This window comes from Urocitellus parryii, chromosome 1, assembly GCF_045843805.1.
Source record: "Urocitellus parryii isolate mUroPar1 chromosome 1, mUroPar1.hap1, whole genome shotgun sequence".
NCBI classification, from domain to species: domain Eukaryota; kingdom Metazoa; phylum Chordata; class Mammalia; order Rodentia; family Sciuridae; genus Urocitellus; species Urocitellus parryii.
This window is the reverse complement of record NC_135531.1, coordinates 92,797,366-92,817,259: the sequence shown is the minus strand read 5'-3', so window position 1 is coordinate 92,817,259 and position 19,894 is coordinate 92,797,366. Positions and strand designations below refer to the sequence as shown.

The following is a 19,894-nucleotide window of genomic DNA, read 5'->3' as shown; positions in this document are numbered from 1 at the left end:
ATACAATGTTTTAAATTATGCACTGAGTTCGTTCGGCCAATCAGAAACGAAGCCTGTAGTTACCAATCAGCGTAAGGAAAGGGGCGGGGAAGACCCGGGAGACCGTTTGATTCAGCTTGACCTCTCACCTGTAATGTGGATCCGGGTTACCAACTGTCGTGCTTTTGGAGTTGTTTCTCCTGGGATTACTTCCCTTTAATTCTTTTCCTTGAACTCAGACATTTCTTTTATAAAAAGCCTAAAGGAAATCCTGAGGCTTCGGTTACCATCTCTGCCCTACTTTGGCATCAGTGCTTTCCAGGAAAGCGCAAGATAACTGGTTTAAGGCTCTTGCTTCGACTTGGATGAAAAACCTACATTTCCCAGGAGGCACTGCGAACCAACACCCGTGCTCTATTTCCCAGAGTTCCCGGTGTTGGGTCCTACCTGACTCTAGCTCGCAGGCGTTGGAGACTTCGGGGCCAAGATGGCGACAGGATCGGGCAGTGAGTATCTGCGTGGAAAGCTTTTGTGCAGCGAAGCAAGGCACAGCATTTTTGGCACACGCTAAGGAAGTGAGAGGAGTGGGATAACTGAGATCCTAAAGTGTTCAACGGCTTCGTGAGGGCCGGCGTTTGGGGTTTGAGACATAAATATAAGCTGTTGCGTCTCTGGGAAGGAGGGAGGTTTGAGAGAAGCAGCTCAGCGAGTCTTTGTATCAAGAGTTCTGCGGGGTGGGAGAGAAAGGCACTCTAGAAACTTGGGCGTTAAAACGAAGAGATGTGAGCCATATGGTGTGGCCGGCAGCTCAGAGTCATTCATTTTCTGAACAATGTGAGGCATTCGAAGTGTGAACACTTTAAATCACGAGCTTTTTCTGTCACTGGGAAATTGCGTTTCGTGAATTTCAATCATTTTTATCCGTTTCATAGAGAATGTTTTTAGGTCCGTCGGTTGGGGGAGGGGCTGAAAGAAGTAAACAAGTTTATGCTAAGAGGGAGGCGGGGCAGTAGGAAGGGCGGGCGCTAGGAATCTTGGGAAATAAGCTCGCGTTCAAATTGGAATAAAGGTTTTTTTTAAAAAAAAAATAAATTTATTAGCCCCTCCGCGTCGCTTTGGGATTGAACCCCTCAGTGGCATCTTACCACTGAAGTACATCCCTATTCCCCCTACATTCCCCCCCCCCCAACTTTTTTTTTTTTCGGGCTGGCCTCGAAATTGCAATCCTCCTGCCTCAGCCTACCTAGTAGCTGGCATTACAGGAAACCACCCCTGCACCCAGCTGGAATAAAGTATTCTTCAAACTGAACTTTCTAAAGAATTACTTCATATTAATCTGACTTTCCCAATTTTTAAAAAATAAAGCCGAGCTTAAAGTCGTGGCATCTGAGGAAATAAAATGTTCTACTATAATTCACATGCAAATAATAGATAAGGTCAATGTAGTTAATTGTAGTGGTGAAAATCAAGTGTTGGTGATTGCTTAAGAGTGCTGGGCTTGGTGCCTCATGCCTGTAATCCTAGCGGTTCCGCAGGCTGAGGCAGGAGAATCACAAGTTCAAAACCAACCTAAGCAATTTAGCGAGACCCTGTTTCAAAATAAAAAACAAAAGGGGCTGGGGATGTGGTTTAGTGGTTAGGCACCCATGGATTCAATCCTTGGCACCAAAAAAAAGTTGCGGTGGTGCAAACCTGTTACCTTTGCAGCTCAGGAGTCTGAGACAAGAGGATTGCAAATTTGAGGCCAGCCTCAGCAAATTAGCCAAGCCCTAAGCAACTTAGACCCTGTCTCAAAAAGGGTGTGTGTTTGTGTAGCTTAGTGGTAAAGATCTGGGTTCAAGAATCAGTCCTAATTTAAAAGAAAGTTGGTGATAGTAGCTTGTTTTGTTCCAACAATTGGTATATTTTGTATTAGGCTTTTAGTTGTTGATTTGGTGCTTACAACTCCTCAGAGGTTGTCTCTAAGCCTTGTTACTTTTCAGAACACAAGCTGCTGAGTACTGGCCCCACAGAGCCATGGTCCATCCGGGAGAAGCTGTGTTTAGCATCTTCAGTCATGAGGAGTGGAGATCAAAATTGGTAAGATATCTAGGATGTCTCCCTTCTTGGGTCTTAGAAACTTGTCCCCCCTCACACACACACACTTTGGTGGATTCTTACAGTAATATCAAGCTTTAAATAGTATTTTTTTCCAAACAGTTTTACTGAAATATTTATATATCATAAAATTAACCCACTTAAAATGTTGAACTCAATAGTTTTTTAGTATATTCACAGAGTTGTGCATCCATCACCACAGTTTAATTTTGAACATTTTCCTTATCCCTACAATAAATCTTACTCCTTAGCTGTCACTGCATTCTCTCTTCTCCTCTCCCAAGCAACTACTTATCTACTTACTTTTTCTACAGACTTCATTTCATATAGAAGGAATCATATAACATGTGGTCTTATGGCACTGATTTCTTTTTCTTTTCTTTCTTTCTTTCTTTTTTTTTTTTTTTTTGAGATTAAAAAAGGTTTATTACTTAGAAAAAAGGTTTATTGCTTTGCTAGCAAAGGAAAAAAACTGGGACTGTTGTCCCAGAAGCTGGATTCTGCCCATCAGCAGGAATAGGCTTTTAAAGAGGTGATTCAAAGGCTACATTCCTCATGTTCTCTGTTTCAGTTGTAATTCACTTGATAATTTAGGAGATATTTATTTCTGAGGTCTTTTGGTACCATCCCCAAAGTCTCATTACTTTGTTCCTATGGTGAGTTTGTACTCAAGGACAGATAACTCTGCCTAAGAAGGGGTAGAAAGGTAATCCTGTTTCCCCAGAAATTAGGGAGGAGCAGGGAGAGAAAGAAAGAAACATGTCCATTTAAAACATAAGTTACAGTGGCAGAGCAACAAGAGCTATATTCAAAGCATAAAGTAGACACTGTTACATTTCCCCACTGTCAATTTCTACATTCCATTTCTATGGAAAGATGGGTGATGACATCTCCAAAACTGTTTCCTGCTGCAAGGGGGTGAAATTGGGGGAAGTAACCCAAAGCCCTTGTTCTTTATTAGGTGGGGTGTGGACAGTTAAGGGGTTTCAGTATCAGAGTAGTCCAGAGGTCCACAAGTGGCAGGTGACTGGACAAGGTGTACACAGTCAGGGATCATGAAAATGGTCAGAGTTGTCCGACTTTCCTGAGTTCAGTTTCCTTTTTCTCAGAGTGGACCAGGATGGAGCAACCTTTATTGTTTGGGGAGAGAAGGCAGGAGTTCCATGAAGCAAAAGGAGTTTAGGCAGCTGTTGGGAAGCTCCTTCCTTCGGACCCTTTACTCACAGGAGTATCTCCCCTTGTTCAACCCTAGGCAAACTCACCCATCTCCTAACTCTCCTGCAATTGGCTCTCAACAAGTTTGTCAGTCACCTTGCCGACTCAGCATGGAAATGCGGTTCCTTGGAGAACCAAGCCTGCCTAAGAAAGCTGGATCAGGGGCTTCTTTGGGGTTCCTGGGATGCCAAATTCGTTACTGAAAGCTTGGTCCTTGTCTCCAGTGCCAATCCAATAAGGACATGGTTTTGAAAAAAGGGAAAAGGAGGTTTATTGCTTTTCTAGCTAAGGAGATACACAGGACTCCTGTCCCAGAAGCTGTGATTCTTGGCACTGGCTACTTAATCAGTCAACAGTACTTTTTCAGGGTTCACCAACATGTACTATGTATTAATGCTTCATTCTCTCTCTTTTTTTTAAGAGAGAATTTATCTCTAAATTACTTGTTACCAAATATGATATAAACAGTTGTTGTATTGTTCAGGGAATGATGACAAGAAAAATAGTCTGTACATGTTCAGTACAGATGCAGTCTTTTGTGTTTTTTTTTTTTTTTTTCCCTCCCCAAGTATATAATTTTCAACCCATGGTTGATTGAATCCAAGAATGCAGACCCTGGATATAGAGAGTTGGCTTCTTATTCAACACTTTAGGATCATTTGGATGGTTCCTCCAATTTAGGGCTAATATGAGTAATACTGTTATACACATTTGTGTACAAAGTTTTATGTGAACAGTATTTCAATTCTCAAGTTTTCCACCCCAGTAGTGGAATCTCTGCATCATATGGTAATTATATGTTTAACTTTTTGAAGAGCTGCCAAACTTGTTTTTTTCTCCTGTTCAGTGTTTTTCTCCAATATGAGGGATTGAACCCAGGGCTTCAATCTTGCTAGGTGAGTGCTCTACCACTGAGCTACATCCCCAGCCCTTTGAAAATTTTTATTTTAAGACAAGAGTCTGAGGGGCTGGGGATGTGGCTCAAGTGGTAGCGCGCTCGCCTGACATGCGCAGGGCGCTGGGTTCGATCCTCAGCACCACATAAAATAAAGTCCACCAAAAGTTGAAAAATAAATATATTTAAAAAAAAAAAAAAGACAGAGTCTGACTAAGTTGCTCAGGCTGGCCTGGAACTTGTGATCTTCTTGCTTTAGCCTCCAGAGTAACTAGAACTGTAGGTAGCCACCTACAGTGCATACACCTGTAGGTGTATGCCACCATGTTGAACTGAATACGAATTCTAATAAAGTTCCTGGCAAGAAAAAAAAAATGACACAAACTGAACAAGTAGAATTTTTATCAAAACTAAGCATGAAAGCTGGGCATGGTCTACATACCTGTTATCCCAGCAACTTGATAAACAGGAGGATTGCAAGTTCAAGACCAGCATTGGCAACTTAATGCTACCTTGGCTCAAAATAAGAAAGGCCTGAGGATGTAGTTGAATGGCAGAGTGCCCCTGAGATAAGAAAAAAGAAAGCAAAACATGATTGTGCTAATTTTAACCAAAAGCTGAACTCTGTGGTCAATAAAATCCAATAATATGGGCTATCTATGGTGTATGTACTCCCCTTTATGCCTCCTGATTGACAGACTTAAGTCAAACAGACTTCATTTATTCTTTTTTTTCAATTTGGACTTTCAATTGTGACTTTCTTTTTTCTAATTCCAACAAAAATTGTTTGAAACCAGATATATAGTTCTTGGAAGTTTCCCAAGTGCCTCAGCAGAATGGCATCTTCCCAAGAAAAAATGTTTATTCTTTTTGGCACCTAGTCTCTAAGAAAGGAATCCTGGGCTAGGTCTGCTTTTTGCCAGATAGTCCAATTGCATGTAGTTGCTCTGTAATCTTGGCCATAGTTCAGAACTGTCATCGTCTTGTCTTTCTCTGTATCAATTTTTTTTTCTTGTTTATTTAATTGCATTTCTGGGGATTGAACTCAGGGCCTCGTGCATGCTAAGTAAGCAGTCTACCACTGAGCTTCATCCCCAGCCATGTGTCAAAAATAAAAAAGGCTAAAGATGGTAGCTCAGTGGTAAAATCCCCTTGGGCTCTATCTCAAGCACCAAGGAAAGAAAGGGAAGGAGGCAGGCAAGTTTAATTTGAAAAAGGAATAAATGAGGTGTAACTATCTGCCTTAAATATCTCAATTTAGAAAATTGGAGGAACAGTACATAGACCATAATTCTGTCCCAATTAACTGGACTTAATTGACCAATTAAAGGAAAAAAATGAGCAATAAAAGAGGAGAGTGAAAAATCCCTCCTAGCTAAGATACTTCTTTCCAGGCTTTATAATGTTGGGATCTACCAGGTATCAGGGAAGTGTGGGGGCTAGCTGCAGAAATTGGTTCTCTTTCATGTTCCTACCATATGGGTTGGGACATAATGCAGGCTGCATCCTGTTTGGTTTCCCAGTAGACAGGTTAAGGGATTGTTGACCAAGACAGCACTATATTCTTTGTATTCATTCCAAAGGCTTTTTCTATTTGCACCCAGGGTTGTGGAGAAAGAGCCATCCTCACCAACCAAGCTTTGAAATTTTGTGAACTAGCAGGGTGGATGTATACTCACTCCTGAGTCCCTCAGTCTGTGCACCACGGGGCAGGGCAGACATCCACACCTTGTTGTATTCCCCAGTGCCTCAGAGAGTTGGAGGAAGCAATCAGACCTCTGAATTGTGTGCTGGAGATTGGGGTACTAGTTGTGAGTACCAAGCAATTTTATTCTCAGTCTTAGAGCTTTCAAACCTGGATGCTGTGCAAAACCACATGGGATTGGTCTCTCTCCTTGTCCTAGAGAGCAGGACCATGAGATGATTAGCCCTTTGGTCCCCTCACCATGATCCCTATTGTTCAGCCGGGTTTGTGACAGACACTCCCTTTCCACGAATATCTCCTGGCTATTTCCCACCCAGTTGTGTTGGGCCCAAATAGTGATGCATGTTTTCTGATCCCCAGAGCAGGTTAGTCCTTAACAGTAGAATCCTTGTAAAGTTATTGTGTTATGCAGGAGTAATCACTTTCAGACCAAATCTCAAACTGGATTTAAAGCTTGCAAAAACTGGGCTTTGCTGTGTATGGTAGCGCATGTCTATAATCCTGGTGATTCAGGTGGTGGAGGCAAGAGGATTGCAAGTTCAAAGCCATTCTCAGCTTAGTGAGGCCCTAAACAACTTAGACCCCATCTCAAAATTTAAAAAAAAAGGACTGGGAATGTGGAAAGTTAAGTGCCCCTGGGTTCAGTCCCTGGTACCAAACAAACAAAAAGGATGGGTTTCTCCCACTGTTTTCTTCAGAGTTATTTGCACTCTTTGGCTTACCTTAGCTTGCGGAGTTGGGTTCATTTCCCCAGTTAGGGGCCTGGGTTGAAGTTGGAAATTGCTTTCTGCTTTTCTCTGAGTTGCCTCTCCAGTTTTGTGTGTTATTCAGGTTTCCCTTCACTTCTTTATTCCCAGAATTCTTCTCTTTCTAAAACAGTTTCCTTTTTGTACTGACTATTCTTACTCAGTTGCTAGAATGGTACTTCTCTTCCTCCATCTTGTTGAAGACCACCTTTACTGACCTCAGTTCAGATTGACTTAAGGTTAAATTAGTATGATCATGCCTTGTTTTGATGATGATTTATGTCTTTTGTGTGTGATGCTGGGATTGTGTCTTTTTTTTTTTCCCCCTCCTCGTTCTTGCCAGGATTTCATTTGAATTGATGTTAGGGGTATAGCTCAGTGGTAGGTTGGGGGGCGGGGCGTGTAGCTCTGTGGTAGAATACAATAGAGACAGACCTTGAGTTCAGTTCCTAGCACCCAAGAGGAAAGAATTAATGTTCAGTTGGATTAATATTTTTGTGGGCGGGGGGAGCAGTGATAGGTATTGAACCTAGAGCCTCTGCACATAGTAAACAGGTATTTTACCACTGATGCACATGCACAGCTTCCCCCATCTTTTAACTTTTCTTCTTGGTGTGGTGTTTTCGTTTTGCATTACTGGGAATAGAATCCAGGGTGTGTCATGTGCAAAGCAAACACTTTACACTAAACTACATTATAAGGTTTTGTTTGTTTGTGGGTTTGTTTGTTTTGAGACAGGGTCTTCCTAAGTTGCCCAGACAAGCTTCAAACTTATAATTTGATTCCTACCTCAGCCCCGGAGTAGCTATGTTTACAGGTATGTGCCACCATGCCTACTGAGCAAATTTTTTTTTTTTTTTTAAAGAGAGAGTGAGAGAGGGGAGAGAGAGAGAGAGAGAATTTTTTTTTTAATATTTATTTTTTTTTTAGTTCTCGGTGGACACAACATCTTTGTTGGTATGTGGTGCTGAGGATCGAACCCAGGTCGCACGCATGCCACCGCTTGAGACACCTCCCCAGCCCTACTGAGCACATTTTTAATGGTGTAATTGATTTGTGGTAAATTACACCTACTTGAAGTATAAGCCCATGGTATTTATAACATGGATACATCTGTGAAACTCTTCACAATCAAGATAATTTTGACAGTGTTCATTAGTGGTGAACAGGTGAAGAAAATTATGGTGTATAAATATACAAAGGAATATCATTGTTATATAAAAAAGAAAGAAGGGATCCCTGACATTTGTGACAACATGGATAAACCAGGAAGACATCATGTTAAGTCAAAAAAGTCAGGCCCAGAGACAAATACTGCATGATCTTACTCATGTGGAATCTAAGAAGGGTAATCTCAGAATTGGAGATGGTGGTTACTGGTGGCTGGAGTGGTTGAGGGTATGGTTAGGTGGAGTGAGTTTAGAGAGTCGGTCAAAGGATATGAATTTTGAGTTATGTACAAGGAATAAGTTCTGATCTGTTGTAGAGTATAGTGTCTATAGTTCTCCACCTCCACCACCACCACCACTACTAGAGGCATAGACAGAGGTTTATTTTGGAAAGTAGAGGCATATTCAAGAAACAGTATGGGCCATCTCCTCAGGAAGAAATAGTAGCCAGTTGATGGGTATTAATATTTATAGAGGGACAGTTGCAGTTGCTAGGGTCTGGACTAGAGTTAGAGTTGGGGTAGAATTGCACAGTTTGGTGTCAGTTTTTCCAGCGCTTGCACATTAACCTTATATTACTTTTTTGCAGGAAGGGGTCAAGAGTATGGGTCGGGCTGCTCTGGAATATGTTTTGCATTTCAAAGATTTGTAGGCATTTATTGCATTCCGGTGGCTCATGGGCTACTCTTTTAAGGCTCAAAGTTTATCTTTCTTTTTGTGTATCCCCAGGTTTCCATATGATTCTCCACTTCTACCGTCCAAACTTGGGACCCCTTAAGGGTTGATGAGGGCCAATCTCTAGAGAACCTTTGGGTAAAGCAAGGAATATACATTCAAGGGAGAATGTGGGCCACATCTCAGAGAAGCAGTCACGCGCTGCTTATGTTTATTAACAATATTGTATTCTCAAGAAATGCTAAGAGTACATATGTTCTCACTTCAAAAATAACTACGTGAGGGCTGGGAATGTGGCTCAGGCGGTAGCGCGCTCGTCTGGCATGCGTGCGGCCCGGTTCGATCCTCAGCACCACATACCAACAAAAATGTGTGTCCGCCGAGAACTAAGAAATAAATATTAAAAATTTAAAAAAAAAAAAATAACTACGTGAACCAGGCAGCCTATAATCCCAGCAGCCTGGGAGATTGAGGCAGGAGGATTGCAAATCCAAAGCCAACCTCAACAATTTAGCAAGGTCCTAAACAACTTAGCAAGACCTTGTCTTAAAAGAATTTAAAAAAGGGTTGGGGATGTAGCTCAGTGATTGAGCGCCCCTGGATTCAATCCCTAGTACCAAATAAATAAATAAAACAGAGGGCTAGGAATGTAGTTCTGTAGAAGAGCACTTACCTAGCACGTACAAGGCCCTCAGTTCACTCCCAATCGCCACAGAAACAAACTGGTTTTGAAATAAAATCCAATTTGTACATTTCCTCATATTTTCGTAAGAAAAACAGTATAGAGGCTGGGGTTGTATCTCAGTGATAAAGCACTTGCTTAGTATGTGTGAGGCACTGGGTTTGATCTTCAGCACCACATATAAATAAATAAAATAAAGGTCCATTGACAGCTAAAAAATACTTTAAAAATAAAAATAGTACAGGAACACTGTGTTGATGACTTTTTAAAAATCAAAGTAGTGCACGTTTTCAGTGTCTTTGCATTATTGTCTTTCATCTATCAGTGTCAGTTTTTTGTCTCAGTATTAATTTTAATTTTGTATACCATGTTTTCTTTAGACCTCTTTCTTCCTCTGAGTGTATGTGTGTGAGTGGGAGCTGAACCCATGGTTGTTTTGCTGCTGAGCTATATTCCCAGCCCCATTTTTAGTTTTTTTTTTTAAAAAAAATTTTAGTTGTAGATGGACACAACACCTTTATTTATTTGTTTTTATGTGGTGCTGAGAATCGAACCCAGTGCCTCACACATGCTAGGTGAGCACTCTACCACTGAGCCACATCCCCAACCCCACCATTTTTAGTTTTTTTGAGACTGTGTTTTGTTAAATTGCTGAGGCTGACCTGGAACTTGTGATCTTTCTGCCTCAGCTTCCCAAGTTGTTGAGATTACAGGCATATAACACTACACCTGACTAGATCACACACATACTCCTTTGGTGGGGTGGCGGTGTATATATAGGGCCTGTATATGCTAGAAAAGTGCTGTATCACTGAGCTGCATTCCCATCCCTAAACATACTGTTCTTGACCTTCTACTACTTCTCCTCTTAGTACTTGATCTTGGAGGATATAGTATATCTTCATTTGAAGATCTGTCTCATTCCTGCCTCTTTTTTTTTTTTTTTTTTTTTCCTTTTTTTTGGTGGTACTGGGGATTGAACCCAGGGCCTTGTGCATGCTTAGGCAAACACTCTACCAACTGAGCTATAACCCCAGCTCCCTCATTCCTGCCTATCTTTTTATGGGGGTTGGCTAGTACAGGAGATTGAACCCAGGGGTGCTTTACCACTGAGCTACATCCCCAGCCCTTTTTTTTTCTGGTGGATACAACATCTTTATTTTTATGTGGTATTGAGGATTGAACCCAGCGCCCCCTGCATGCCAGGTGAGCACAATACCGCTTGAGCCACATCCCCAGCCCTTTTGATTTTTTATTTTCAGACAGGGTCTCAATACATTGCCAGGGGTCTTGCTAAGGTTGCTGAGGTTGGCCTTGAACTTCCAAACCTCCTTTCTTGGCCTCCTTAGTCACCGGGATTACAGGCATGTGCTATCATACCTGGCCCCTATTTTGAGGGTGGGGGCAATACTGGGGATTAAATTCAGGGGCACTAGACCACTGAGGCACATCTTCAGCCTTATTTTGTATTTTATTTAGAGACAGGGTCTCACTGAGTTGCTTAGCGCCTCACTTTTGCTGAGGCTGGCTTTGAACTTTGTATCTTCCTGCCTCATCCTCCCAAAGTGCTGGAATTATAGGTGTGTGCCACCACACCCAGCCCATTTATTTATTTCTTAACAGCCGCATGGTATGTTTTATGACAATGTGAAATAGTGGCATGAAATAATATAAAACATTGTTTAGCAAAACCTTACATGTACGTTTGCTGCATACTATGTAGGTGAATATTTGCTAATACATAACTTTAGTTATATGTAGATTATACCTTATACCTATAAGATAAGCTGAAAGTAGAATTGGTAGGTCAGAGAGCATATGAATTTATAATATTTGGTAAAAAGTTCAAATTGCCTTGCTCAAAGATTTTTCAGTTTACACTCGCAGTGCCTGTTTGTTATTCTCTGCCCCGTCTCATAGAATGTGTTTTCACATGCTTCTGATCCTTGACATTATTATAAAAGGTGAGAATGTCATATTTTTGATTTGCATTTATCTTAGGTGTGAAATTAAGTGCCTTTATATGTTAAAAAGTCACTTGTATTTCCTTTACTGCAAATCATTTTCCCAGTTGTCTTTTTTATTATTAGTACTGCCTTTAATTGGGGAATGGGGAGGGTTCCATCTAAATTAGGGAGATAAGCTGCTGAGAGCCACAGCCTAGTCGGAATGATGCATGGCATTTTTGCCAGAAGGGAGTGGTTGAGAGGTGTCAGCCTCCTGGCTGGGCACAAAATAACTGAGCCACCAGGAGGCACTTGTAGGTTCAAAACAGGAACTCCTTTATTACCCTCGGGCCACCCAGGCCACCCACATGGCCCTTCCAGGAACACCACCAATCAGAAATCCCTCCTCCTGAACTTCCCCAACCAATGAGAACTCCAAAGTAGCGTGACAGCAGGGGTCTAATATACAATTGAATACACAGCTTATCATAACCATCATCATCTCAATGGCTTGCTGGTCACCTCTCCACCACTCCCTTCCGGCAAAAATGCCATGCTTCATTCTGACTCAGCTGTGGCTCTCAGCAATAAGCTATTTGCCTGTTCAATGAGATACATTTTTTTCTATTTTTTGCTATCAGATGCCAATTAACTTATTTTAGTATTTTTACTTTGTCCCCCCCCCCCTTTTGGTGTTTTCTTTTTTGAGACAGAGTCTTGTTAAGTTTCCCAGGCTTGCCTCCAGCTTGCAATCCACCTGCCTCAGCCTCCTGATTAGCATACACTACCTTACTCAGCTAAGACTTTTTAAATATAGTGTATTAAGATTTTTCTTTTATGGTTCTCAGCTTTTGCATCATGATTAGAAAGCTCTTCTTTGTGAGATTATAAAGAAATTGTGTTCTTCTAGTTCTTGCATGATTGGATCTACTTGGGAGTTTTTCTGCTTATGAGATATGAGATCTGGATCAAACTTTCTTTTTTTTTTTTTTTGCCTTTGGTACTGGGTATTGAACCCGTGGGTACTTTACCACTGAGCTAAATTTCCCAGCCCTTTTTATTTTTTATTTTGAGATAGGGTCTCATTAAGCTACTCAGGCTAGTCTCACACTTGTGATCCTCCTGCCTTAACCAGCAAGAGTAGCTAGGATTACAAAAGTGTGCCACTGTGCTTGGCTTAAACTTTTTCCTGATAGGTCGTCATATAACCATTATGCCAACACAAAATTTAAAAACTTTTTTCTGCAGCTGGGAATGTAGCTCACAGGCAGAGTATGTGCTTAGTATGCTTTTGGACTTTAATTCAATCTCCAGTACCACAAAATAAGCACCAAAAATAAAATAAATAGTGGGCTGGAGTTGTGGCTTAGTGGTAGAACTCTTGCCTAGCATGTGTGAGGCACTGGGTTTGATTCCCAGCACCACATAAAAATAAACAAGTAAAGGTATTGTGTCCATCTACAAAAAAAAAAAAATATATATATATATATATATATATATATATTTTAAACTAAGTAAATAAAGACTTTGATTGTGAACTATTTTAAACCCATAGAGAAGGGTAGAGAATAATATATAGTACAGTCCTTTTATATCCTTTGTTGATCCTATTTCACTCTATTTTCATTTTTGCTTGTTTTCTTTTTTTGTGTTTATACTTCCATCATTTTGGGAACTTGGTTGGCTTTGTTTTGTTGAGGAGGCGGTGGTGGAGAGTCTTTATTTATGGTCCTAGGGATTGGACTCTTGTGTTCTAGGGAAGTGTGTTACCACTTGAACGAACTATATCCCCAATCCAAGGCAGTTCTCTTTTAAAAGAACCCAACAACCAAATCAACATAAAAATGTTTTTCCAAGTGAAAAAAATTTTTACCATCTTTACTTCATCTAGTAAATAGTATATCACCCAGGAAAACGGTTCAGCAATGACTTTTTTTTTTTGGTACCAGGGATTGAACCCAGGGATATACCACTGGGTCACACCCCAGCCCTTTTTTTATTTTTTATTTTGAGACAGGGTCACACTAAGTTGCTTAGGGCCTTGCTGAGCTGCTAAGACTAGCTTTGAACTTGCAGTCCTCCTGCCTCAGCCTCTCAAGTCACTATGATTACAGGCATGTGCCGCCATGCTCCGAAGCAATGACTGTCTTTAAATGGTTTTATTTTTTTCAAGGGGTTGGGAGATAATGGGGATTAAACCCAGGACCTTGAACATGCTAGGCAAGCTGTCTTTTGCTGAGCTACACCCCTTTTATTTTTACTTCGAGACAGGGTCCTGCGGAGTTGTCCAGACCAGCTTTGAATTTGTGATTCTCCTGCCTTGATCTCTTGAGTGACTGGAATTATAAGCATATGCCACCAGGTCCATTTCTCTAAATTTTTTCTTTTAAAGGTCACAATTTGATTCTATTTGAGATTCTGCTGAGCTTCAGACTTGAGCAGAATTTATAGTCTTTTTTTTTTTAGAGAGAGAATTTTAATTTTTTTTTTTTTTTTTTTTTTTTTTTTTTTTAGTTTTCGGCGGACACAATATCTTTATATGTGGTGCTGAGGATCTAACCCGGGCCACTCGCATGCCAGGCGAGCACGCTACCGCTTGAGGCACATCCCCAGCCCCTCTCTAAATTTTTTTTAGGTAATTGTGTCATTTTTCATAGTCGGATATCTGGGGGTATATAGCTCTGTAGTAGAATCCTGTTTTCAATAATAGTAATTAAAAAAAAAAGATATTCCAGAATATTTCCCGTTTGGCAGTTTTTATTCTAAATTTTGAAACTGCAAACCTTGAACTCAACCAACTACCTCTCCCGTTTTTTGTTTTTTTTTTTCTGTTTGGTGTGTAATGAGACTTCTCTTACTTCGTAGGGTATCAGTTAGCAGAGCCATCAAGCCCTTTGCAGAACCTGGCCGCCCTCCAGACTGGTTCTCTCAAAAAGTAAGTTACTAAATAGGTGCTTTATTATAGTCGTGGGATTTACAGTAGGGCTCTCTACCAAGTTCTGCCTTGTAATTACAAAGCTTTTATACCGTGAAATGAGAAAATAGTTGAAAATGCTTTTTTTTCCTTCTACTTTTCTAATCTGTGTAAGCTCATTCTTATAAAATATTCTTGTCAGTGTTGTATAACAGTTAAGAGCCCAATTTTGGGTGGACAGATTTGGGTTCTGTATGATTCCATCTAAAAACTTTAGACCATGATCCTCAGTTCTCTTGTTTATGAAATAGACATAAAAATTGCTTCGGTAATGTTGTAAAGTAATTGAGCTGATACATGTAAAACACTTAGTAGAATACTTTGCATGTGGTAATTACTCTGTAGGTGTTATTATAAATATTGGCTAGTGGGTTGGCTTTCCCCAAAGATACCTGAGGACAGAAGACTTCTTTTTCTTTCCTGGTATTAATTATTTTGAACTGATTGGATTGCAAAGTAATTTGTCCTATAAACTGTACACACTACTGGGTCCTGTGTTGTATGCAAAAGAAAAGCAAAAGAAACCACATACATCTTAAACATAGCTCTCTTTTCTAAACTTTGCTTAAATTTGTTGAAACTTGAAAAGCTTATTCGTTTCCAGGATTGCTCATCACGTTTTTACTTTTTTCCATAGCATTGTGCTTCTCAGTACTCAGAGCTCCTAGAAACCACTGAGACCCCAAAGTGAGTATAAAGCCAGATATTTCAGGCAGATCCCTTTAGTGGCAAGTTTTTACTGTGGAAATCTAGTTTATACCTATTTTGGGGTGATAAAAGTATTGCAGAGGGATGGGGTTATGGCTCAGTGGTAGAGTGCTCTCCTAGCATGAGTGAGGCACTGGATTTGATCCTCAGTACCACATAAAAATAAAAGATACTGTGTTCACCTAAAACTAAAAAATTATGACTAAGTAGTAGAGAAGTCTTGAAGAAAGCAAGTGGGAGTGGAAACAAATGTCCTCTTAATAAGATATGAATTTTTCCCCTCACAGACGCAAAAGAGGTGAAAAGGGAGAAGTAGTAGAAACTGTGGAAGATGTGATTGTTCGGAAACTGACTGCTGAAAGAGTGGAGGAACTGAAGAAAGTGATAAAGGAAACCCAGGAGAGATATAGGTACTCAACTCATCAGAGCACATATCAAATTGTTTGGAAAGACAAAGGGGACTAATTTCTTGTACTGGTCAGAATTTTTTAAATAGATTATTTTTAAAAACCATTATATTTTTAAAAGCTACCAGAATGGACTGGGAATATAGCTCAGTTGTAGAGTGCTTTCCTAGGTCCTGGGTTAAATCACTAGCACCATAAAAAACAGTTGAGCTAGGAGTGGTGGTGCATTCCTATAATCCCAGCAGTTTAGGAGGCAGGCAGGAGAATTGCTTGTTCAAAGCCAATCTAAGCAATTTAGTGAGACTCTGTCTGAAAATTTAAAAAAGGGCTGGAGAATTGGCTCATTGGTAAAACACCTCTGGGTTCAGTCCCTAGTACCAAAACTAAAACTAAAATAAAAATAAATAAAAAACCAGTTGTCAATTTGAAGGTTGAGGTGGAACAATCACTTAAGCCCACAAGTTTGGGACCACCCTGGGCAACATAGCAAAACCCTGTTTCAAAAAGATTATCATTCTGTCTGCTTTTTCTTCCTATAGACGGCTGAAAAGAGATGCAGAACTAATTCAAGCAGGGCACATGGACAGCAGACTGGATGAGCTTTGCAATGACATTGCCATGTGGGTTATAATCTTCCATCTGTGCTCCTTTCTGTCTCACCTCTTTCCTTCCCAAGTAATCTATCTTCTTTCCTCCTCCTGCCATACCTTTTGACTTGAGACAGATTCTAGGAAAGGAATAGCACTGGTTTGGTGTGTGGGAGTGGGGAATGAGGTCTTAGAGGGTTATAGAATATTTCAATATGAGAACATATTAATTCTAACTTAAAAGGTCTCTGTTTTGCCTGGGTGAAGAACTGAGAGTTAGTATACCCCAATTCCCTGTTTTGATGATTAGATTCCCTGCTTTCAGAAAGGGCAGATGTGAAGGGAAAAAAAAAATTAAAAGGGCTGGGATTGTGGCTCAGTGGTAGAGTGCTTGCCTAGCATGTGCAAGGCAGTGGGTTCGATCCCTGGCACCACATAAAAATAAAAACAAATAAGATAAAGGTATAAAAATAAATAAATAAATTCTCCATGAGGGCTCAACGAACTATGGGAAGGAACTAGATATCTGGCTACCATCTAACCCTTAATTCCCTCTTTAGGAAAAAAAAATTAGAGGAAGAGGAGGCTGAGGTGAAGAGAAAGGCTACAGATGCTGCATACCAGGGTAAGCTGAACTTAGTGCTTCTGCTTAATGGTTAATTATACTTACTGCATGCTATGATAGACTACTTTGTAAATTTAGTAGTTCAAATTTACATGCATATTTCTCTCTTGTCATCTTCTTTCTCTTTTTTACATTGTACCCTTTTGGGGATTGGGGTGGGGTTGGTGCTAGTGCTAGGGACTGAACCCAGGGTCTTGTGCATGTTCCATATTTTATTGAGTCAATCTCTTAAGTCCTGGGAGTAGGTCAGTTTAGTTCTGTGTCATTTCAGGATTTAGTGTTACAGGTGTGCTCCCATCAAGGTTAGGCATCCATATGGTGCAAACTAATAGACTTTTAATAAGCTGCATTTCCATTACACTGGAAAATCAGAAATATGTACTTTTCTGAATTTTTCCCATCCTTTCTATATACCTTGTTATTATCATTTTCGTCATGTTCCATAAAATCTTAGGTGTAACCTCTGGAGGAAGCAGAATGTTTTGGTATCCTGGCTGGCTTGCCAAAATTTTCCCTCTCCTCTCTGAAGTTTCAATAATTTGAGTCTGTGGGTCAAACCGACATACATAGATTAATAAGAGGAAAACCATACCAATTTATTACATTCATATGCACAAGAGACTCACAAAACATGACTCCTGGGCTGAGGATGTACCTTAGTGGTACAGTGCTTGCTTAGCATATGAAGTCCTGGGTTCAGTCCTTAAAGCACTGCCATAACAAAAGATTCATGTTACCAAAATAAAAATAATTCTTCATGTCCAGGAAGAAACAAGAAAATGAGCTCTGCTCAGATGTCCCCATGTCTCAAATTTACTTTTAGGACATAAAGTCTTTTTAATAATACATTGAACATAATTGAGGATTTAGAAATACAAGGCCCGTGAAAAGATTGAGAATAATTTAGTTATTAGATAATGAGAGAAACAATTTAAGCATTTGCAATTCTGGGAATACATGCTGTGAACCAGTGATGTCTTTCCCTCTAGTTATTTATGTGTTTGTTTATTTATGCAGCACTAGGGATTTGAACAAAGGGTCACTTCACTACTGAACTACATCCCCAGCTCTTTTTTCATTTTGAGACAGGGCCTCACTAAGTTACCTAGGCTGACCTCAAACTTGTGATCCTCCTGCCTCAGCCTCCTAAATCACTGAGATTATAGTTGAGTACCACTGTGTCTGGCCTTTCTCTTTTTTTAAAAACAGAATCTTGAGCTGGTGATGTAGCTCTGTGACAGAGTGCCTTGCATGTACCATGCCCTGGGTTTGATCCCTGGCATCAAAAAATAAAAGCAGAGCCTTTATAAATTACTAAAGAAGATGTTGAGGAGTATGTAAACTGTTTTCCCACTCCTTGGAAACTTAAATAGTTAAGAGTTTACTTAGTGTGAGAATTGCGGTTAGGAAAAATTAGGCTAAAAAATTACTCCTCTTTGGTGTTAAAGTAAGTTTTTAATCCACATTCATAATTTTAACAATGCAGCATTTCTATTTGACCTTTGTTGTACATCAGTGGAGTAGTGTCTAGCTTCACTTATTTAGTACTGAAGATTTGGACTTTGTTTTAATGTTCTAGCTCGTCAAGCAGTGAAAACACCCCCTCGGAGGTTACCCACTGTGATGGTCCGCTCTCCTATAGATTCAGCCTCCCCAGGAGGTGATTATCCACTTGGGGACTTGACTTCAACCACTATGGAAGAGGCCACCTCTGGGGTGAGTGTTATTTCCATCCATTGGAATTGATCAGTGAAGGGTGCAATAAGCCAGCAGAGAGCTGAGTGATGAGGAAACCACTTTTGACCTAGGAGCAACTTCTTGGTCTGAACACTAAAGACTATAATTTACCATGTTCTGTGCTCTAAGATAAGGACGGACCTAAAAGCACTGAGGCTTTTGACCTTTTTGAGAGATAGGGAAAAGACTGCATTCAGGAATTCTTTGCTGTGTATCTTAGTTCTATGAAATTCCTGCTGAAATAAGAGACAATTCCTTGTAAATATAATACTGGTAGGGGGTGAGGAGTTTGTAAATGGCAGATTGGATGGAATGGTTGGGTCATTATGGGTTTGAGTCAGTAGAAGAGAAAATAACATGGGGAAGAAAAGTATAGCTAAGATTAGGGGGTAGAGGGTTCTGGGCATTTCCACTCAGAACTAATAAAACAATAGACACACTAACCCATCCAGATTAGTAGGGAGCCTTCCATAGTTTGAGAAGTCAGATAAAGGTTCTCTGTTGTCTCTTAGGTAACCCCTGGGACTTTGCCGAGTACCCCAGTCACCTCGTTTCCTGGGATTCCTGACACCCTTCCTCCAGGCTCTGCACCCTTAGAAGCCCCCATGACCCCAGTAACAGATGATTCACCCCAGAAAAAGATGCTTGGACAGAAAGCAACTCCACCCCCCTCCCCTCTGCTGTCAGAGCTCTTGAAGAAGGGCAGCCTCCTGCCTACTAGCCCCAGACTGGTATGGAGACTTCTGTGGGTGTTTGAGAGCTGTGGTGATTTTAGTACTTGGAAGGGAGTGCCTGGGACCTAAAATGTGACATGGACAAAAAATTCAAAGGAGGAAGAGATGTCTTAGTTAAATGTTAATTTAAAACAATAAGTTGATAGTATCCTTGGGTCCTGAGGTATCTGAGCCACAATTATTTTGGTTTTCTTCCCAAAGAACTCTTGACAAATAAGTTCTGAACATTAGAGTTTCCCTTGGGTTTGAATTACTCTCTGTGGATAGTAAGTTTTAGTTTTCAAGAAATTTGGTTGACAGAGTTTTGGGGGGAAGTGGTAGTTAAGGAAAGCTTGAGTGTAGCCTTCACCTCTATTCTTCCCTGGTAGGTCAGTGAGAGTGAAATGGCTGTTACTTCTGGCCATCTGAACAGTACAGGTGTCCTCCTGGAGGTAGGCGGGGTCCTTCCCATGATACATGGTGGGGAGATACAGCAAACACCCAATACTGTTGCAGCTTCCCCTGCTGCCTCAGGTAAGTCATCACTCTTCCTTTATCTACTTCAGAGATGGTTTCATTATTATTAAGGAATTGTTAATCCATAACTACTTTTTTTTCTAACTTTGTTTTGGAGCTGCTTTAGCTGTTAAAACACATAGTGCTTGAAGGGCTGGGGTTTTAGCTCAGTGGTAGAGTGCTTGCCTAGCATGTGTGAGGCACTGGGTTTGATTCTCAGCACTGCATATAAACAAAAAAATAAAGGTCCATTGACAACTTAAAAAAACAAACAGTGGCTTGAAATTATTAATCCATTCCATCTTCAAATTGTTGACATCCCTGATTAACTACAGCATAGCTATTGATGAGAAGAACATGAAATTAATAGTGAAGCTGCTTCTCTGTGGCTTGTAAAATTGTGTAAAGGTGCTGGAGATAATAGAATATGGGAAAGAGATTTGGCTTGAATCTCAGGCCTGCTATGCATTGGGTTTGTAATCTGATAGGTGACTTAACTATTGAGGCTCAATTTTCTG

At 40.4% G+C, this 19,894-nt stretch overlaps 1 protein-coding gene across 6 annotated transcripts in view; it reads left to right on the top strand.

The window, feature by feature from the left end:
- The first annotated feature begins 428 nt into the window (after positions 1–428).
- The window catches only part of LOC113191469 (bromodomain-containing protein 8), a 28,516-nt gene continuing 9,050 nt past the window's right edge, over positions 429–19,894 (top strand). For 5 of the 6 annotated variants that reach the window (XR_003301883.1, XM_077800718.1, XM_026401217.2 and 2 more), the window contains exons 1-10: positions 429–485; positions 1,962–2,058; positions 13,975–14,044; positions 14,721–14,770; positions 15,079–15,201; positions 15,738–15,818; positions 16,346–16,410; positions 17,990–18,126; positions 18,660–18,878; positions 19,250–19,394. Coding sequence is in view for 5 of the 6 variants with exons in the window: in XM_077800718.1 (XP_077656844.1) it covers positions 467–485; positions 1,962–2,058; positions 13,975–14,044; positions 14,721–14,770; positions 15,079–15,201; positions 15,738–15,818; positions 16,346–16,410; positions 17,990–18,126; positions 18,660–18,878; positions 19,250–19,394 (1,006 nt within the window). In the remaining variant the exon portion in view is untranslated. The remainder of the gene's footprint in view (positions 486–1,961; positions 2,059–13,974; positions 14,045–14,720; positions 14,771–15,078; positions 15,202–15,737; positions 15,819–16,345; positions 16,411–17,989; positions 18,127–18,659; positions 18,879–19,249; positions 19,395–19,894) is intronic. The other variant, XM_026401218.2, reaches the window with a different exon arrangement.